This window comes from Macaca mulatta, chromosome 11 (genome assembly GCF_049350105.2).
Source record: "Macaca mulatta isolate MMU2019108-1 chromosome 11, T2T-MMU8v2.0, whole genome shotgun sequence".
In the NCBI taxonomy this organism is placed as follows: Eukaryota; Metazoa; Chordata; class Mammalia; order Primates; family Cercopithecidae; genus Macaca; species Macaca mulatta.
Genome location: NC_133416.1, coordinates 49,156,129 through 49,175,069, shown reverse-complemented (window position 1 = coordinate 49,175,069; position 18,941 = coordinate 49,156,129). Strand labels below are relative to the sequence as shown.

At 38.5% G+C, this 18,941-nt stretch overlaps 1 protein-coding gene across 7 annotated transcripts in view; it reads left to right on the top strand.

Annotated features, from left to right (window-relative positions):
• The first annotated feature begins 223 nt into the window (after nt 1–223).
• YAF2 (YY1 associated factor 2) overlaps nt 224–18,941 on the top strand; it is a 78,600-nt gene continuing 59,882 nt past the window's right edge. For 2 of the 7 annotated variants that reach the window (XM_077952492.1, XM_077952491.1), the window contains exons 1-2: nt 471–549; nt 761–886. In XM_077952492.1, coding sequence (XP_077808618.1) covers nt 497–549; nt 761–886 — 179 coding nt within the window. In that variant the 5' untranslated portion in view covers nt 471–496. 7 annotated transcript variants of the gene reach the window in all.

Sequence of the window (18,941 nt, the reverse complement as noted above, 5' to 3'; positions counted from 1 at the left end):
CGCACCGCCCGCCGGCTAACTCGCCGCGGGTGCTGGGCCGCGCTGGCCGCGTTTGAAGTCTCCGGCGCGGCTGCTGGTTGGCGGGCGCGGGTCACGTGCGCCCAGGCAGGAGTTTCCCCGACAGCTGGAGGCTGCGTGGGATCCGGCGGCGGCTCCGGAGCGCGGCGGTGCGGCCTTCCCCGCCCCCTTCCTCCCTCCTCCCCCGCCCGCTTCCGCCCGGCTTATTATCCTCCTTATTGACAAACAGAGCGGCCGCGGCGGCGACTCTCAGCGTGCGTTGATAGCCAAGCCATGGGAGACAAGAAGAGCCCCACCAGGTAACAGCGCCCGGGCCCCGGGGCCCGGACTGTGCGGGCGGCAGGGCCCTGGTGCAGGGCTTCGGGTGGCTGCCTCGCTCGCCGCCCGGGCACCGGGGCGAGCACGGGGGCGGCGCCGCTGGTGTGCGAGTGCTGCCGCGTGAGGGGGCCGGCGCCGGCCGCCCCACAATGGAGCCGCGATGGCGGCGGCTACCGGAGCGGCAGCCCGGGTGTCAGAGCGGCTGTGGCGGCGGCGAGTGCGGCCGGGCTCGCGCCCTGCCTCTTCCTGACTTCCTTCCCCCTTGGAGCCGGAGCGCGGCGCGCCGAGGGCCCGCCGGGGGCCCGCCGGGCGGGGGTCGCGGAATTGGGGCGGGGGGCGGGGCGGGGGCGGCCGCGGGGCCCGGGCGCCGGGCGCGGCCTGCTGGTGACCCCGCGCCGCGTCGTGTCCGGGTTGTGTCCTGCAGGCCGAAGCGGCAGCCGAAGCCGTCCTCGGATGAGGGTTACTGGGACTGTAGCGTCTGCACCTTCCGGAACAGCGCCGAGGCCTTCAAGTGCATGATGTGCGATGTGCGGAAGGGCACCTCCACCCGGTGAGTCCCAGGCCTGCCCCGCGCGCCGCCGGCTGGCGGGGTGACGACCAGGGGACGCCCCTGCGGCTGCCGCCCCCTCCCATGACATTCGCGGACCCGGCGGGAGGAGGCGAGACGGAGGTGGCTGTGGCGATAGGAACTGGGTCACATTGATCGCAACCCAGGCGATGGTTTGCGGTGAGGGGTAATTGAAGAGGCTGTAAGGTTTTTTGCTGCCAAGAGAGAATAAATTATTTATGGGAGGCATTAGCTACTGCGATTTAATTCGTATCGCCGTGTGTAATGTCCCTCTCCCCACTCTGGGTATAAAAATGTTGGCTGCATTGTTGTGTTAGTGTGTAGGGATCAAGGAAAACCCATAAAATCCTCTTTAGGAGCAAAGGATGTAATTTAATTTCGTTCCTAAAAAAAGAAAACTATCTGATTGCAGAATACACAATATATTAAACTTCTTTTCTATATGGACTTCTGGAAGGGTCAGATCAAGGTTTTATTTAGTGTTTTTATTCCAGTTCTCTAATATTTTATAAATAAGTAGTTGGAGATGAGCCCAGTCACAGGAACAGATTTTTACTGAAAGTACCTGCATATCTTTAGTTTGATTAAATGGCAGTCTCTTAGACAAATGAGATGAAAAGATCTCTGCCCATTTTCAGACTTTATTTATTGTAAGCTTGCAGTATAATAACTCTGTTTTTTAAAAAACGACTTTGAATTAAGTGGATAAAGAAAATCATCCAGGAAATTCAGTCTGGCATTCTTAATCTGTCAGCACTTAGTTATCGAGCTCCTTGATTTTTATAGGAAGGTACCCTTTGAATTAAATATAATCCTGTGATTTATTACTTAATATGTAGAGAAGATATATATTTTGATGTTACAAAGTTCATTAGGGACTAAACTATAACAATAAGCATACTAATCTATCTTACTGTTGCTTTAAAAAAGGCATATATGATATTGACATATGCAAATATTCAGTAGACCTTAGATTTCTAAAAAATGTGATCTTGATTTTTTTTTAAAACACTACAGAATTTTATTAAGTTTGAAATGTAGAGACAGGAATGCTTGACAGTAACTTATTTGAAAATTTTCTCAGTGAAGCTCGCTGGCTTTGACATGCTTATTTTTTGTAAATATTATATGCTTTTTGTATATTCCCACAATGGATAAAATATTTTGTACATTTTTCATATTCAAAAAGCAAATTTTCAAACATATTCTAAATTTAAGGGATTACAGCAGAACATTCCAAAAAGAAAAAAGTATATACTAAAATGATTGTGGTTACTAATTTTGGACCCATTTATTCTCATTTACAGTGGATAAAATATTTTGAACATTTTTTATGCTCAGAAAGCCAACTTTTAGACATGCTAAATTTAAGGGATTACAACAGAACATTCCAAAAAGAAAAAAAGTGTTTGCTAAAATGATTGTGGTTACTATTTTTGGACCCGTGTTTTGTGATTTAAGTATTTTGAAAAGCAGAGTATCTTAATTGCTGTGTAAGGTTGGAGTTGGTTTAGAGTGTATTTGTATATCCGTGTTAGTACTTTGTGCTTTTTAAAATGCTTAGTAAACAATATTTAGAAAATTTGTTTTTTGGAGGCAGGAACATTAAAGTGGAGACAATTATTATAATCTTGATCTCTGGTACTATATATTATTGCTTTTTGTTGTTCCCTCTCTATTTTCTTGTAGCCATTAGAAAAATACTGAAACTAGAAGAGCCTATATGTTTATTTGCAGGGACAGCAAGGAAGGGGGGAAGCTGGTGTCCTACTCCACAGCCAGTCTTGGGGTTAGAGGAACCCTGAGAAATAGAGTAGGTGGTGGCAGCTCAGAAGAGAAGAAACAGGCTGAATACCTGGCACCTGGAAGAAGAAGGAATATAGTACACAGGGGAGTTGGCCCAGGACAGAGAAGTGGGCCTAGTTTAAAAGAGGCTTGAGGCCCACCTGGGGGCCCCTGACTTTTTTTTTGTTTTTAACCGGTACATCCGAGCTCTTGTAGATCCAATTTTTAGTGGTGGAAACATTACTTGAGGAGGACTCAGAGAAGCATTGTCATTTGGATTGAAACTGAAGAGGCTCTGGGCAACTCACCAGAAATCTAAGGGACACTGTGTTCCTGAAAGTAAGTGTTCTACACTACGACCCTCTCAGCTTCTTCCTTCCTCTCTCTGAATTGTCTCTTCTCTTTTGATTTTGGCTCTAAGTTAAACCTAAGAGCTCTAATTTCTCTGTTATCTGTTATTTTCCTAGTGGTTTCTGAAATTCAGGGTAGAATCCATGTTTGTATAGAACAGTGTGGAACAGGGTATTGTTAATAGAGAAGATATTGATTGCATCACAGAATATTAATATTTTTCCCTCTGGTAATGTTAGAAAAACAAGATTAAAGGACTGCAGAATGCTGTTGAGAAGCAAAAGTTTCAGTAGTTGGAAGGAATAATTCTCCATAATTGACATATTAATTAACAGTTAGGGTAATTTCCAGAGTAAGGTTGGCAAGTACTAAAGCTGGGACTGGATAGCAGCAGAGCAGAAGGATGCAGTTTGCTGATGTTTTGTTTGTGTGACCCATAGATGGGATTTGAATCCTTTGGGTCAGACTGACCTTTGAACTGATTCTGCCTCATTGCCAAATGTTAGGCCAAGTCTAAGCCATTCTAGACATTTGAAAAACTTTTTTCTTTTTAAACCTGCGGAGAAGATTGAGTCCTTGTTCTACCTTTAAAGTATTTTTTTTTCTTTTTTCTTTTTTGAGATAAGATCTCATTCTGTTGCCCTGGGTTGCAGTGGCATCATCCAGGCTCACTGCAGCCTCGAACTCCCAGGTTCAAGGGATCCTCTCACCTCAGCCTCCCAAGTAGCTGGAACTACAGATGCACGCCATCACGTGTGGCTAATTTTCTTATTTTTTTGTAGAGATGGGGATCTTTGTGTTGCCTAGGCTAGTCTCAAACTCCTGAGCTCGAGTGATCCTCCCACGTTGGCCTCCCAAAGAACTGGGATTATAGGAGTGAGCCACCATTCTGGTCCCTTTAAAGTTTTTATTGACAATATTTTTTTTTTCTTTAAGGAATATTAAGTTCAAATTCTTTATATTGCAACAGAAGCCCATTTCCTTTGGGTTATATATCCATGATAGGTCATGTCTTTCTATAGAATGAAGTTACATTCATGGCATGTATTTCAAAATAAAACAATTTGTTGTAGCTTCAGTTCCTCAATTTTTAATTTTATTTTATATTTTGGGGTACATGTGCATGTTATTGGGTATATTGCAGAGTCAGGGAATTGGGCTTCTAGTGTACCCTTTATCCAAATAGTGAACATTATATCCAACAGGTAATTATTCAGTCCCTCACTCCAAAATTTTTTACATTGTGCTTTTGTGAGAGAAACAGTAGTAAATGTCAAACTGACAGGAAAATTTTTAGAAGGAAAAAAATTCCACGGTGACAAATTATTTTCAAGATGCTGCACAGTGTTTATATCTGAAGTTTCTTTTCTGTCTTTCTTTTTTTTTTGGAGGGGGGCCAGAATTTGAGACAGAATCTTGCTCTGTCGTCCAGGCTGGAGTACAGTGGTGTGACCTCGGCTCACTGCAACCTCTGCCTCCCAGGTTCAAGCAATTTGCATGCCTCAGCCTCTGTAGTAGCTGGGATTACAGGTGCCCGCCACCACGCCAGGCTAATTTTTGTATTTGTAGTAGAGATGGGGTTTCACTATGCTGGCCAGGCTGGTCTCAAACTCCTGACCTCAGGTGATCCGTCTGCCTTGTCCTCCCGAAGTGCTGGGATTACAGGAGTGAGACACCATGCCCAGCCTGTCTGAAGTTTCTTATAAGGCAAGAAATGTCCCAAATATAAATGCAAGAAACTTTAGGAAATTAAGGATCATTCTTGACTGGGCCTAATGGCCCACATGTGTAAGCCCAGCACTTTGGGAGGCTGAGACAGGAGGATTTCTTGAGGCCAGGAGTTTGAGACCAACCTGGGCAACACAGTGAGATCTTGTCTCTACTACAAATAAAAAAAATTATCTGGGTGTGGTGGTGCACGCCTGTGGTCCCAGCTACTCAGGGGGCCGAAGTGGGAGGATCCCTTGAGCCCCAGAGTTTGAGGTTGCGGTGAACTGTGATCATACCACTGCATTCCAGCCTGGGCAACAGAGTGAGACCCTGTCTCAAGAACAAAAAACATTCTGAATCATCAGAGAAAATGAAATATTAAGGATAGTCTGTATGAGGGTGATAATCAATGTGTGATGATGAAATTAAGACTGGTGTCTTACTGCTACTTCACCTAGGAGTGGACAGTTACTTTGCTTAATTCAGGTAGCAAATATTTAGAAATGAAAATGATAGAATTATTGGTTTGGGTTTTAAACTGTGGTCTAAATGGTTCATACCAGGGTTTCAAATGTAACAGGTAATGTTACATTTTCTTAGAGGATATTGTAACAGTCCTTTAGGTTTCACATAGGTGTTATTTTAGAGAGCTATGAAAAAGATTTCACATAGTAGAAAGAGTAGAAAAAAAATATGTGAAAGAAAAGATTTCACATAATAACTAGGTGTTATTCTAGTATGAGTTTGGTAACCTGGGTTCATACTTCATTTCATATCAACCGTTTCAATATTCAGCATTCTGCAAATGTTTATTGAGCATCTTATTTAAGGGCTGAGTTGGATACTAGACATACAGTGGTGAGCAGAATGGATTTTTTTGTTTCTTTAAAATTTTACGGTTTTGCAAATCAGAACCACTTTAACTGTACCAAGCTCCATATGTGAGGTTTAGTGTTAGTAGATCTTTCCTTTAAGTGTAGGCTGAAGAGGTGGAACTTTTTCATTAAAAATATATAGTGTTTATAACTGAACACAGTATTATGGTTAGGTAAAAAGAATGAGTTATTTCAGCTTCTGTTAAAAGCAAACTATAAAATTCACATTCTGAAAGAAGCTTAAACCAACAATCATCTGGTAGAAATCTTTTCGGCATTGTTGTTTTCTTGTCATACTTGCTTTCTGTCTTCAAATTTGAGGTTTGGCACTGATTCTCCTAGACCTTTTGTGTAGGAATGGGAGAAAAAAATTGAGGACCATCTACATAAGTCCTTTTTAAAGAAATGCAGGGTTCCTGAGCCCCCTCCTGTCTATCTGAGGAGCCTTTCTAGCAACCATTTAGTTGTTCAGAGACTCCTTATTCTAGGAGGTTTCTTACTTGTTTGTTTTTTGTCCGCTGTCTTAGAGGACTCACACTAGTTAATTGTATGTGGGTAAATTTTACAAGCGATTAGTGTTTGTATAGTCCGGATATCAGAGTGGTTTTCAAAGTATAGTCTGAGGGACACTGAGAGTCCCTGATACCTTTTTAGTTGAACCTTTCTATGAGGTTCACACTGTTTTTATAATAATATGAAAATGTTATTTGCTTTTTTCACTGTGATGGTGCAGAGGCAATGGTGGGTAAAACTGCCAGCACTTTAGCATGAATCAAAGCAGCGGCACCAAATTGCTATCTTCATTGTAATTTTCACCACCATGTACATGAATGCAGTAAGAATAATGCCCGTTTGAATTAAGAATATCCTTGAAGCAGTAAAATTTACTAATTTTATTACATCTCATATTTTAAAAAATATTTTGTCTGACAAAGTGGGAACTACACATGAAGCACTTACACTGTATACCAAAGTATAGCGGTTAAGAGAAAGCACGTGTGTAGTTTATCTTGCAAGCAGAACTAGTCTTTTTGTCATACAACATCATTTTTACTTGAAAGACTACCTGAAATACCATAGTTATTCAGACTTGGATATTTAGCATATATTTTCTTGAAAGTGAATATATTCAAGAAATATATCACTTCAAGGAAAACATTTGATAGTATATGTTGCCAGTGATAATCACTCAAGTGAAAATTAGAATTTTTGAAAATTTGTAGCAACAATGAGCTTTAGAGTTTCTGTGTATAAAGACTTTTATGAGAAGATTAGTGGTGATATCAATGAATGTAATTTTTGACATTTTACCATGAAATGTGTCAGCATTTGGAAAATATGCATAACTCAGCAAACAAATGGTTCCTAGTTACCAATGTTTGATTTTATAAAACTGTAATGGGTAATCCATTCGAAGTACAAAATACCAACAGATTTTAAGGGAACACTGTAAACTTCATTGATGTGGTTTCAGATTTCACATTGCACTAACCTTTGAGAAACAACTGTGTTTTTATGTAGTATCAAAGAATAACATCTGTAATTATCTGAAAATGCTATTAAGCTACTTATCTCTTTTCAACTATATATCTGTGAGAGTGCAGATTTTCTTAATATTTTTGGACTAAAGCAGCGTATTGCAACAAATCGAATGCTGAGACAGATGTGACAATCCAGATGTCTTCTACTAAGCCAGATGTTAGAGGTTTGCAAAAATATACAGTGCCACTCTTCATACAAAATACCTTTGTTTTGGAAAATAATAAGTTTTAAAAATAAAAATATGTCATTTAATATGTGATGTGTTTATTTTTTAAATGAACTTATATATTTAGATTTTTATCAGTTTTTATTTGTAATATAGTAAATATCGATATATGACCCATATTAAGAAAAACAAAAAACAAAAAAAACTCTTAAATTTTAAAAGTGTAAATGATCCTAAGACCAAAAAGTTTGTGAACTGCTGGTCTAGAGTTTATTGGCTTGGGTTTCTACATGTAATGGATTTACTTTAGTAAGTGTTATTTTTATTTCCTTTACAGTGTGAGGCCTGACAACTAGTATCCTAGTTGTTTAACTCAGTGGCCAATCTCACTCATCTTTTGATGTCTCCTCCAAAGTATTTGATGTTATTGGCCCTTTTTTAATTGAAACTCTCCTTCCTTGATGTCTCTTAACACTCCTTTTTCGTAGATTTCTATGTATATCTCTGAAACCCATTTCTGCCTCCCCAAACCTGGTATCTGTATATTCTTTACTTTGTATGTGGCATAAACTCCTTTCTGGAACCTCAGCTAGAAACCATCATTGTCTCAACTTTGATTCTAATTTGTGGTCATCCTTCTTGTCCTTTCTCTGGATTTTTCTCTTAAATATATCCTTTTTCCAGTTTATGTAGTTACAGTTCAGAAGCCCGTATCACTTCTCTCATGAGCTATTGGACAAATTGGTCTCTCCTTTGGAATGCTACTAACATTATCTTCATTGTCTTCTTTGAAACCTATCTGATTATGTTGGTCCCTGTATATTAAAAAACAATTGAGTCCTGTTAGTGGCTGCTGAATAAAAGCTGAGATCTTGAGTATAGTGTTCAAGGCTATAATAATAATCTATCCCTACACTACCTTCCTAGCTTCATTTCCTGCTGCTTATCCCAATCCTGTGTTGTGTCAGCACTGAATTATTTTTATCATATGGTACTTTTCTTTTTCTTTTTCTTTTTTTTTGGAGACAGAGTCTCACTCTGTTGCCAGGCTGGAGTGCAGTGGCACGACCTTGGCTCACTGCAATCTCTGCCTCCCAGATTCAAGCGATTCTCCTGCCTCAGCCTCCTGAGTAGCTGGGATTACAGGCGTGCGCCACCATACCCAGCTAATTTTTGTATTTTTAGTAGAGACAGGGTTTCACCATGTTGGCCAGGATGGTCACCATCTCCTGACCTCATGATCCGCCTGCCTCAGCCTCCCAAAGTGCTGTGATTACAGGCGTGAGCCACCATATGATACTTTTCAAAGAGGCCCTCTAGGATTACTGTCCCTCCACCCCTTGGTATCATACCGATTCTATGTAGTAGAGTCAGTCACACACTCCCTAATGACATTTTGGTCAGTGGGGGACCACGTATATAGTCCCATAAAATTATAATACCATATTTTTACTCTACTTTTTCTATGTTTAGATACAAATACTTACCGTGGTGTTACAATTACCTGCAGCATTCTGTATAGTAACATCCTGTGCAGGTTTGTAACCTCAGAGCAATAGGCTCTACCATATAGCCTAGGTATGTAGTAGGCTGTACCATCTGGGTTTGTATAAGTACATTCTGTGATGTTCCCACGATGAAATCACCTAACGATGCATTTTTCAGAACATATCCCTGTCATTAAATGATGCATGGCTGTATGTGTATGTAATTATTCCTGGCGAATCACTATATTGTAGTACAATTGTCTAGACACTTACCTGCCTTACAGGGCAGAGACTGTCTTATTCACTTTGGTATTCCTAGAAGCTAATAAAATACCTGAAGTATTGTAGATATTTAAATGTTTTCAATTAATGTTTATGCACATTTGACTGTTACTATTTGACACCTGACATTGCTTTTCCAATAATTTTGAACATTATGTTTGTAAAAATATTATCAAACTTTTTTGTCTCTAAGTTGTAGGTATAAATCGTTTTAGCATTATTTATTTATTTATTTTCTGAGACAGGGTTTCACTCTATTGCCCACGGTGGAGTGCAGTGGTGTGGATATAGCTTACTGCAGTCTTAACCTCCCTGGTTCAAGTGGTTCCCCCACCTTAGCCTCCCAAGTAGCTGGGAGTATAGGAGTGTGCCACTATGTCTGGTTAATTTTTAAATTTTTGGTAAAGAGGGGGTATCTCCGTATGTTGCCCAGTCTGGTTTCGAACTCCTGGGCCAAAGCAATACTCTCACCTTGGTCTCCAAAATGTTGGGATTACAAGCATGAGCCACTGCACCCAACTGTTTTAGCATTATTTCAAGGATGATATTCTACACGAACACCTTAGCATTTTTAAGGAACAACTTTGGCAAGTTGTATATTATTGTTATGATCTCATTTGTGGCCACTTATTAGGTCTTATTTTTCAGATTGTTGAAATTTATATAATATAGCTAAAAATGAAGTATTTCTTGACTAAAACCAATGAAGTCTTGAAAGTGTACAGCGTATTAAGAAATATATTGTATATTCCATTGCTACAAGGAGAATAAAATATCTAGGAATACAACTTACAAGGGATGTGAAGGATCTCTTCAAGAAGAACTACAAACCACTGCTCAAGGAAATAAGAGAGGACATAAACAAGTGGAAAAACATTCCATGCTCGTAGATAGGAAGAATCAATATTGTGAAAATGGCCATACTTCCCAAAGTAATTTATAGATTCAGTGCTATCCCCATCCAGCTACCATTGACTTTCTTCACAGAATTAAAAAAAACTAATTTAAATTTCATATGGAACCAAAAAAAGCCTGTTTACCCAAGACGATCCTATGGAAAAACAAAACAAAACAAAACAAAAAACAAAGCTGGAGCCATCATGCTACCTGACTTCAAACTATACTTCAAGGCTACAGTAACCAAAACAGCATGGTACTGATACCAAAACAGAGATACAGACCAATGGAACAGAACAGAGGCCTCAGAAATAACACCACCCATCTACAACCATCTGATCTTTGACAAACCTGACAAAAACAAACACTGGGGAAAGGATTCCCTATTTAATAAATGGTATTGGGTAAACTGGCTAGCCATATACAGAAAACTGAAACTGGATCCCTTCCTTACACCTTAGACAAAATTAACTCAAGATGGGTTAAAGACTTAAACATAAGACCTAAAACCATAAAAACCCTAGAAGAAAACTAGGCAATACCATTCAGGACATAGACATGGGCAAAGACTTTATGACTAAAACACCAAAAGCAATGGCAAAAAAAGCCAAAATTGACAGATGAGATCTTATTGAACTAAACAGCTTCTGTACAGCAAAATAAACTATCATCAGAGTGAACAGGCAACCTATAGAATTGGAGAAAATTTTTTGCCATCTGTCCATCTGATAGCCAGAATATACAAAGAAGTTAAATTTACGAGAAAAAAACAACCCCATCAAAAACTGGGCAAAGGATATAAATAGACACTTCTCAAAAGAAGACATTTATGTGGCCGACAAACATGAAAAACTCATCACTAGTCATTAGAGAAATGCACATCAAACTACAATGAGATACTATCTCATGCCAGTTAGAATGGCGATCATTAAAAAGTCTGGAAACAACAGATGCTGGAGAGGATGTGGAGAAAAAGGAACGCTTTTATACTGTTGGTGGGAGTGTAAATTAGTTCAACCATTGTGGAAGACAATGTGGTGATTCCTCAGGGATCTAGAACCAGAAATACCATTTGACCCAGAAGTCTCATTACTGGGTATATACCTAAAGGATTATAAATCATTCTACTATAAAGACACATGCACACGTATGTTTATTGCAGCACTATTCACAAAAGCAAAGACTTGGAACCAACCCAAATGCTCATCAATGATAGACTGGATAAAGAAAATATGGCATGTATATACCATGGAATACTATGCAGCCATAAAAAGGATGAGTTCATGTCCTTTGCAAGGACGTAGATGAAACTGGAACCATCATTCTCAGCAAACTAACACAGGATCAGAAAACCAAACACCACATATTCTCACTCATAAGTGGCAGTTGAACAATGAGAACACATGGACACAGGGAGGGGAACATCACACACTGGGGCCTGTCCTGGGGTGGGAGACTAGAGGAGGGATAGCATTAGGAGAATTACCTAATGTAGATGACAGGTTGATGAGTGCAGCAAACCATTGTAGCACGTGTGTACCTGTGTAACAGACCTGCAGGTTCTGTGCATGTATCCCAGAACTAAAGTATAATAAAATAAATATGTTGTATTCTTCACCTAAATTGTTAGTTTTCTGTTGAATGATTTTTAAAGTTAAGGTAGTTAAGGTAGACATCAAGGGCCTATCAGAAACTAAAATATATTATAAATGCATGCTTACTGGGAAACATGCAATGAATTATGCTAGGACTACAAAATTGTGGATGAAACCCAATTCTAGCCTTTAAGGGTTTGAATTCTAGCACAGAAGATAGGTAATATTTGCTAGTGAGTAAATGCAAGGAGTTGATAATGGATTTTCCAACATAGTTCTAGTTTTTGGAGAAGCCTGTGCTTATATGAAATCAGGTATTGTTGTGGCTATTATTTATTTTACTTTAACATCTGGGATACATGTGCAGAAAGTGCAGGTTTGTTACATAGATACACATGTGCTGTGGTAGTTTGCTGCACCTATCAACCCATCATTTAGGTTTTAAGCCTTGCATGCATTAGGTGTTTGTCCTGATGCTCTGCCTCCTCTTGCCCCCCACTCCCCGACAGGCCCCAGCGTTTGATGTTCCCCTCCCTGTGTCCATGTGTTCTCATTGTTCAACTCCCACTTATGAGTAAGAACATTTGGTGTTTGGTTTTCTGTTTCTGTGTTAATTTGCTGAGAATGATGGTTTCCAGTTTCATCCATGTCCCTGTAAAGGACATGAACTCACCTTTTTTTATGGCCGCATGTGGCATTATTAATAAAGCACTTTTGGTGGGGTGAGGTGGCTCACACCTGATGTAATCCCAGCACTTTCGCAGGCTGGGGCAGGAGGATTGCTTGAGCCTAGGAGTTCAAGACTAGCCTGGGCAACATAGCGAGACCCTGTCTGTACAAATAAATAAATATAAATAAAGCACTTTTGGTAAAATGTGCTTTAACATCATGGCCAATTTCCAGTTTGATTACTGTCTCCCCTAAGAAATTTCAGCCAAATTATGTTCTTTGAAACAGCTGGCACTTCATTGCTGGGTAAAGCCTTTTCTTTATCTATTCATTTGTATATGTGTGTGTGTGTATGTATTTTTTTTTTTTAAAGAAACTGCTGTTTTTAAGATGATAGTTATATAATTGATGTAAAATTTCAGTAGACTGAAACTTCCTACATAGTATGTTGGCTCTATATGTAACTTTGAAGGAAGGAGGAATAAGCAAAGAAACCTTTCACTCAACTATGGTAGTTTTATGAACCTCTGTCAAACAACTCGGGTTTCAATCTAGGCTTTAATATTAATTATGTGACTGGATTTCTACCTTCCTCACCAGTTGCATAGGGTTGTTTGATGAGCACATTAAAGTATATATAGGAAAACATTCTAAGCACAGTAAAGCACTGCACAAGTGACAGATAATGAAAGACACAGCTTTTACTGAGTTTCCAACACCAGAAACTACCAATGGTAACAAAAAAAAAAAAAAAAAAAAGAATTTGATAGCAATAAATTACAAGCCACCATTTATTCTTTAACAGTAATGGCCACTATTTACTGAGCACTTACTGTGTGTCAGGCACTGTGATAATGGCTTTACCATTTAATCTTCTCAACAATGAGAATTAAAACCATTTAATCTTCTCAACAATGCTTTTGAAAGAAAAGAAAAAAAAAAACCCTGAATATCATGCTGGCGATCATTGCCAATATAACCAATAAAATAGATAACTTATGAAACATATACTAAACTTAATAATGTAACCCTAGTATAAAATTATTTTATTTACAATATAGATGATTCCTGGGATGATTTTTCAAGTATTGAATATATATAAATTTAACGATCCTGCCCTTTTATGTAAGCGCACTTGTGAAGTGCTTTACTGTATTGAGAGTGCTTTCCTCTGTATCCTATTTGCTCATCAAACCGTCCCCTGTATGGCTGGTGAGGAAGATGGTCCGCTAGTCAACGAATTAATGTTAGAGCCTAGATTGAAACCTGGGTTGTGTGATTACTGGTTGATCTTTTCACTCCTTTGTCTTTAATAAAGAGGTTTGTAAAACTGTACTAGTTGAATGAAAGGTTTTTTTGCTTATTTCTCTTTCCTTCAAGGTTAGATATAGGGCCAACATACTTGGTAGAAAGATTATCATTCTGTGGAATATCAAGCTTTCATTCAAGGATTTGGTGAAACCTTAGTCTTTTTTTCTTTAAGGTATGTTTTCCTTAAATCTTTATAGCTTGGAATAATTACTTAACAAATATTTGTTGAACACCTACAGTTTTTTGTTTATTGGCTTTCATGGTTGTTAAAACGGTACCTTTTGTTACATGAGCTGTGATTTATAATCATGTTTTAAAAGATTCTGTATGTACTTCATTCATTACTGAGAAGTTTAGAGCTATAAGGAACCTTTCAAGTGTTTCTGGAGTGTTTAGTCACATCCTGAGCCAGACAAGTTTTTATTACTTGAAACCTTAATGATAGACGGATAAGGGCATCTTCAGAGGGAAGATCTTGAGAGATTGGGAGTAGAGAGGCTTGTATTAAACTTTTGAAATGAACTGAGACTGCTATTGTTTTCAAAACCTTGTTGTCAGGATTTTCAGCTAAGTTTGGAGGATTCTTAATTGTGGAACTTGGGGAATAACATAATATTTAGCAATCTGCTGGTTGAGGTCTTTTCTATTTGTTGGAACTCATGGCTCTAGCCTCGCATCCTCTTGATAGATAAGAAAACAGGCCAGAAGTATTGTGACTTGGGTCAATAGTTGATCAGTGTGAGATTTAGAAATCTGAATTTCCAGTCCCTTAAAAAAAATTTTTTTTAAGAGACAGAGTCTTTTTTTTAAGGCCAGAGTGCAGTGGTACGATCATAGCTTACTGTAACTTCAAACTCCTGGGCTCAAACCTCAGCCTCCCAAGTAGCTAGGACTACAGGCGTGCTCCATCACACCCAGGTAATTTAAAAATTTTTTGTAGAGATGAGGTGTTGCTATGTTGCCCATCCTGCTCTCAAACTTTGCCTCAAGCCCCCCTCCTGCCTCAGCCTCCCAAAGTATTGAGATTACGGGTGTGAGCCACCATGCCCAGCCTCCAGTCCCTTGTTATAACCTTGCTGTGGTAGTATTTAATTAAATTTGCTAGCAAGTAACTTCTTAAGGATTTCTTCTTCTTATTTTCCCTATACCTAAATCTGGTGGTATACCTCTTGACAGTTTCTAACATTAGACCTACTACTTATAAATAATATAAGAACTTAAAAACAAGAACTAAATGTCAAAAATCTAGGCTAATCGTATGGTGAATAAAGAAGAAAATGACTGTCTTTTTTCCTATATTTACTAATATTTTTGAAGTACAAATGTTAACAAACTTAATTTTTATGTCTTTTATAACAACTTTTATTTTGCTGTATATCCTCACTTCTTTGATACCATAGTGTTTCTCAGGAGAAATACCAGTAAGTATATTTCTCTCTTTTATTTGTGATACAAATATTAAGAATCACTGATAGTAATATAATCACTTTGATTATATGTGAATGTGTGAATGACTGGGTGTGTGTGTATGATGTAAAGTTTGTATAGCTCCCTGACAATTTTTAGACATATGAATTAAACCATTTCATCTTTACATGTTTTATGGTCTGGTCAGGGTTCCTTTGCACAACATTACACTTTACTTTTATAGAATATACTAGGGACAGTCAACCCAGAATGGCAGCAAGTAGGTGATTTTTATGCCAGGGAGGTAGTTGCTCAACAGGTAAAGCTCTTGGTGCATTCGTGGAATAGGCAAAGTGATTTTGGGCTTCTTTCTTCTTTGTTTCATCCATTTTTGCTATTTATCTTTTGTCCACCTAGAGCCCAAAGTCTCTGCACTAATATTTATTTCTAGCCTACCTTCTAAAATGTTATGATTGCTTCATTTTTATTTACTTCACCAACAGTTCTTCCTTTACTAGAATATCTTTTATGCTTTATGTAAGTCTGAATAAAGTAATTTTTCTAAATGCTAATGTAAAGCTTTCTATTTGCTCATCAAACTGTCCCCTGTATGGCTGGTGAGGAAGATGGTCCGCTAGTCAACGAATTAATGTTAGAGCCTAGATTGAAACCTGGGTTGTGTGATTACTGGTTGATCTTTTCACTCCTTTGTCTTTAATAAAGAGGTTTGTAAAACTGTACTAGTTGAATGAAAGGTTTTTTTGCTTATTTCTCTTTCCTTCAAGGTTAGATATAGGGCCAACATACTTGGTAGAAAGATTATCATTCTGTGTGTGATGGGGGGTGTGGGGGGATGGAGTTTTATTTTTTCCTTAAGATAATAATTCTTTTTCTCATGATGGTTGAAGTATTATATATACATTAAAGATTTAAGGAAGTATAAGGAGGAAGATAGTAATGATTATCTTCATATTATCATTCCAGTCAGAAGTTAGCTACTTCTAAAATGTTGTGTTTCCACTCTGTAGTTTTGCGTAGATACTAACATTTAAAAGTGAAACTTGAGGTATCTCTCATTGGAAGAATGGGAAAAAAGTAGACTTTTTACCATTTTAGGGCCCTCTCATGACCATTCTCACCTCATCTTGGTCCTCTAAGTCTCTGAGAAGTCCTCCAGTCTCTGAGAAGGCTCCAGTTTGTTTTGTCTTGTTTAATTGAGCAGTTCTGAGTCTTATTTTTACCAGGGAACTTTGTTTTTCAATTTTAATATAGATCATGTGGAGATGTGCTGTTATGTAGGAGTTTGCTATCGAAGTGTGGTCCACAGACCAGTGGCGTTAGCATCACCTGGGAGCTTGTTAGAAATGTACAATCTCAGGCCTCACTGAGGACTTACTGCATCAGAACCTGCACTTTAATAGGATCTTTAGGTTATTTATATGCACATTGAAGTTTGAGAAACACTGCTCTTTTTTTTCCAGATAAGATAGGTGGACAGGGGTCTGAGGTATTCATCCCACTTCGAGCTGCTTTTTCCAAAGAGCTTTTCTCTCACGTTTTTGTGTGTGCATGTGTGTGTGCAGGCAGGGTTGTATGTATAGGCATGTGCCTGGGCATGCATATGTGTACAGGAATGTGGGTATGTGGGCATCTCTCTGTGTCTATATCCCTAGTCCCCCTAGTCTATTCAGCAGATACTTCTCTGAATGAGCTTAATGAACTCTCATGTCCAAAAATGCTTTTTCTGTTATACCTCCTATCTCTTACCGCTGCTCCCAATATCTGTACACAGCTGTACATTCCTTCAACCATACAGCTCATCGAAGGACATCTTTGGGAAGCCTCCTGTGAAAGAGAAAGCTTCAGGAAATAAGAGGGTAAAGAGGAGAGAGGTTTGCCTGTTAGAATCAAGTAACAAGCTTTTTGGGGTAAAAGAGACCTGACTTTCTCTCAGGAGGGCCCAGTGGTTTCAAATTGTGTTGATTGGATCCCTGTGGTTTCATGGAATTGTCTCAGTGGGAGCAAGCAAGTGGGGCTCTGTGGTTGCCCACTTCACTTCATCCAGATCATTTATACTATTATATATTTTATTAGGATTTCTCTTAATTTTTATTTTATGTGTTTTGCAAAACATTTTTTGTGGAAAATCACTGCCCTGTTTTACCACTCAAATTCTGTTCATCTCAGGCTAAGTTAATTGTGACTGGACTACCTACCCTCACATTTCAAAAAGAAGAGCTATTAGTGAGTTTTGTAGGGTGGCGGGAGAGATTTGAAGCTTTCTTTCTTGAAAGCCCTTTCTCTTTCCCTCCTTCCCTATATCTTTCTTTTTCTCCCCCCACTCATCTTCTTAGACACATTTGTTCTGTTTAAGGACCAAAATTAGTAAGACTCAGAGCTGCATAATCAACTGAGTAAATTAGTAATGAGCACTATAACTTACAGATGAAACATTTGTTAAATTCATAATGCTATCAAATAATACATTTTGATAACATTTAATAAGATTATTTTGGGAGACAACCATAATCCCAAAAGATACGGTCCTGAATGCCATAATCTCAAATGTTGAAATCCTGAAAAATCAACATCCTTAAAGTCTAAAATCCCCCAAATCACAATCCTAAAAGGTCAAAATCCCAAAAATGTATACTGGAAAAAATAATACATTTTTTAAAAGACACATAGATTTTAAAAAGGGGATTTATTTGAGAAACAGATAAAAACAGAAAAATTCATAGGCCATTTTATGCAGTAAAATAGGCAATAACATTTTTGCAAGCATAGATACTCAGATATACTAACAGTCATGCAGATACAACAGTTAAAAGCAGACAAACCATATTCGTAAGTCAAAAAGGGAAATGTATAAATGCATATCACTGTGATTGGTAATTGTGTGCACCCAGCTTTATAACTGCAGTAATCTGAAATACCATGAAATACCTAAGCCTTGATGAGATTGATAATCATCTGTGTGTGTGTGTGTGTTTCCTAGTGGCCTGATGTAGACTGTCACATAAAAATTTGGACCTTACCAGTAAGTTTTAACGTCGAGAAAGTACTCTGGTAGTGTAATAGGAGTAAGCAGTATATATAGACTTAAGAATTAAGCAGGTAAAAGCAGAATTTTTTTTACTGTTTTCCATAGTTAAAGAATACATCTGTTTTCAGGGTTGGGATTGTCTGAGCATGGTCGTGGTCTGTTTTAGGCCACTGTGCCCTTTTATATATTATGCTGTTTCTTCGGCCCTCCACTTCCCCATCCTCCACAATTTCATGGTCTTTATGATCATTCAGGCTTCATCTCTGAAGGCTAAGCATTCCCTTGTCTCTAGGTCAGAATGAATGTCCTCTCAATTACTCTTAAAGCATTCTATGCTAAAAGTGATGATGTATTTACACAGTGTATTGAAAATATTTTGTATTCGTTTCTTTCCTTCCTGAGGGCCATACCATTGGTCCATTATCACATTTCAGTTTAAATCCCCTCCTTGACATTCATATTCATGTGGTTTTTTGGTCGTAATTAAATATAAGTGATGAAATGAATTTAGCACATTTCTTAGTTAATAATAAGGATAATTGTAATAATATTTTAAAAATTCTCAATGCCTATCACAATGCCTTGTGTAGGTACTGATAATACTTAAATGAACTGCGAAAGGCCCTTTGCTATATATCTGATTCTGTTGCTGCTTTAAACTGCTTTCCACTTCTTGTTTTTTTAAGGAATATTTATGTAATTTCATAATTTTGTGAGTTAGTTGGAATATGTTTAATTATACCTATTTTACTGGATAGAAGAACTTACGTCAGTCTGAGCTACCTGCATGTTCAATTATCAGCAGTTTTAAAAATGTTTTCTTTTACCGTCAATATAATGCATGATGGAAACCACAGCCGATAGATTTTATTCTCTCTTGTGTCATGCTTGCTTACTTGCTGAATCTTAACTAG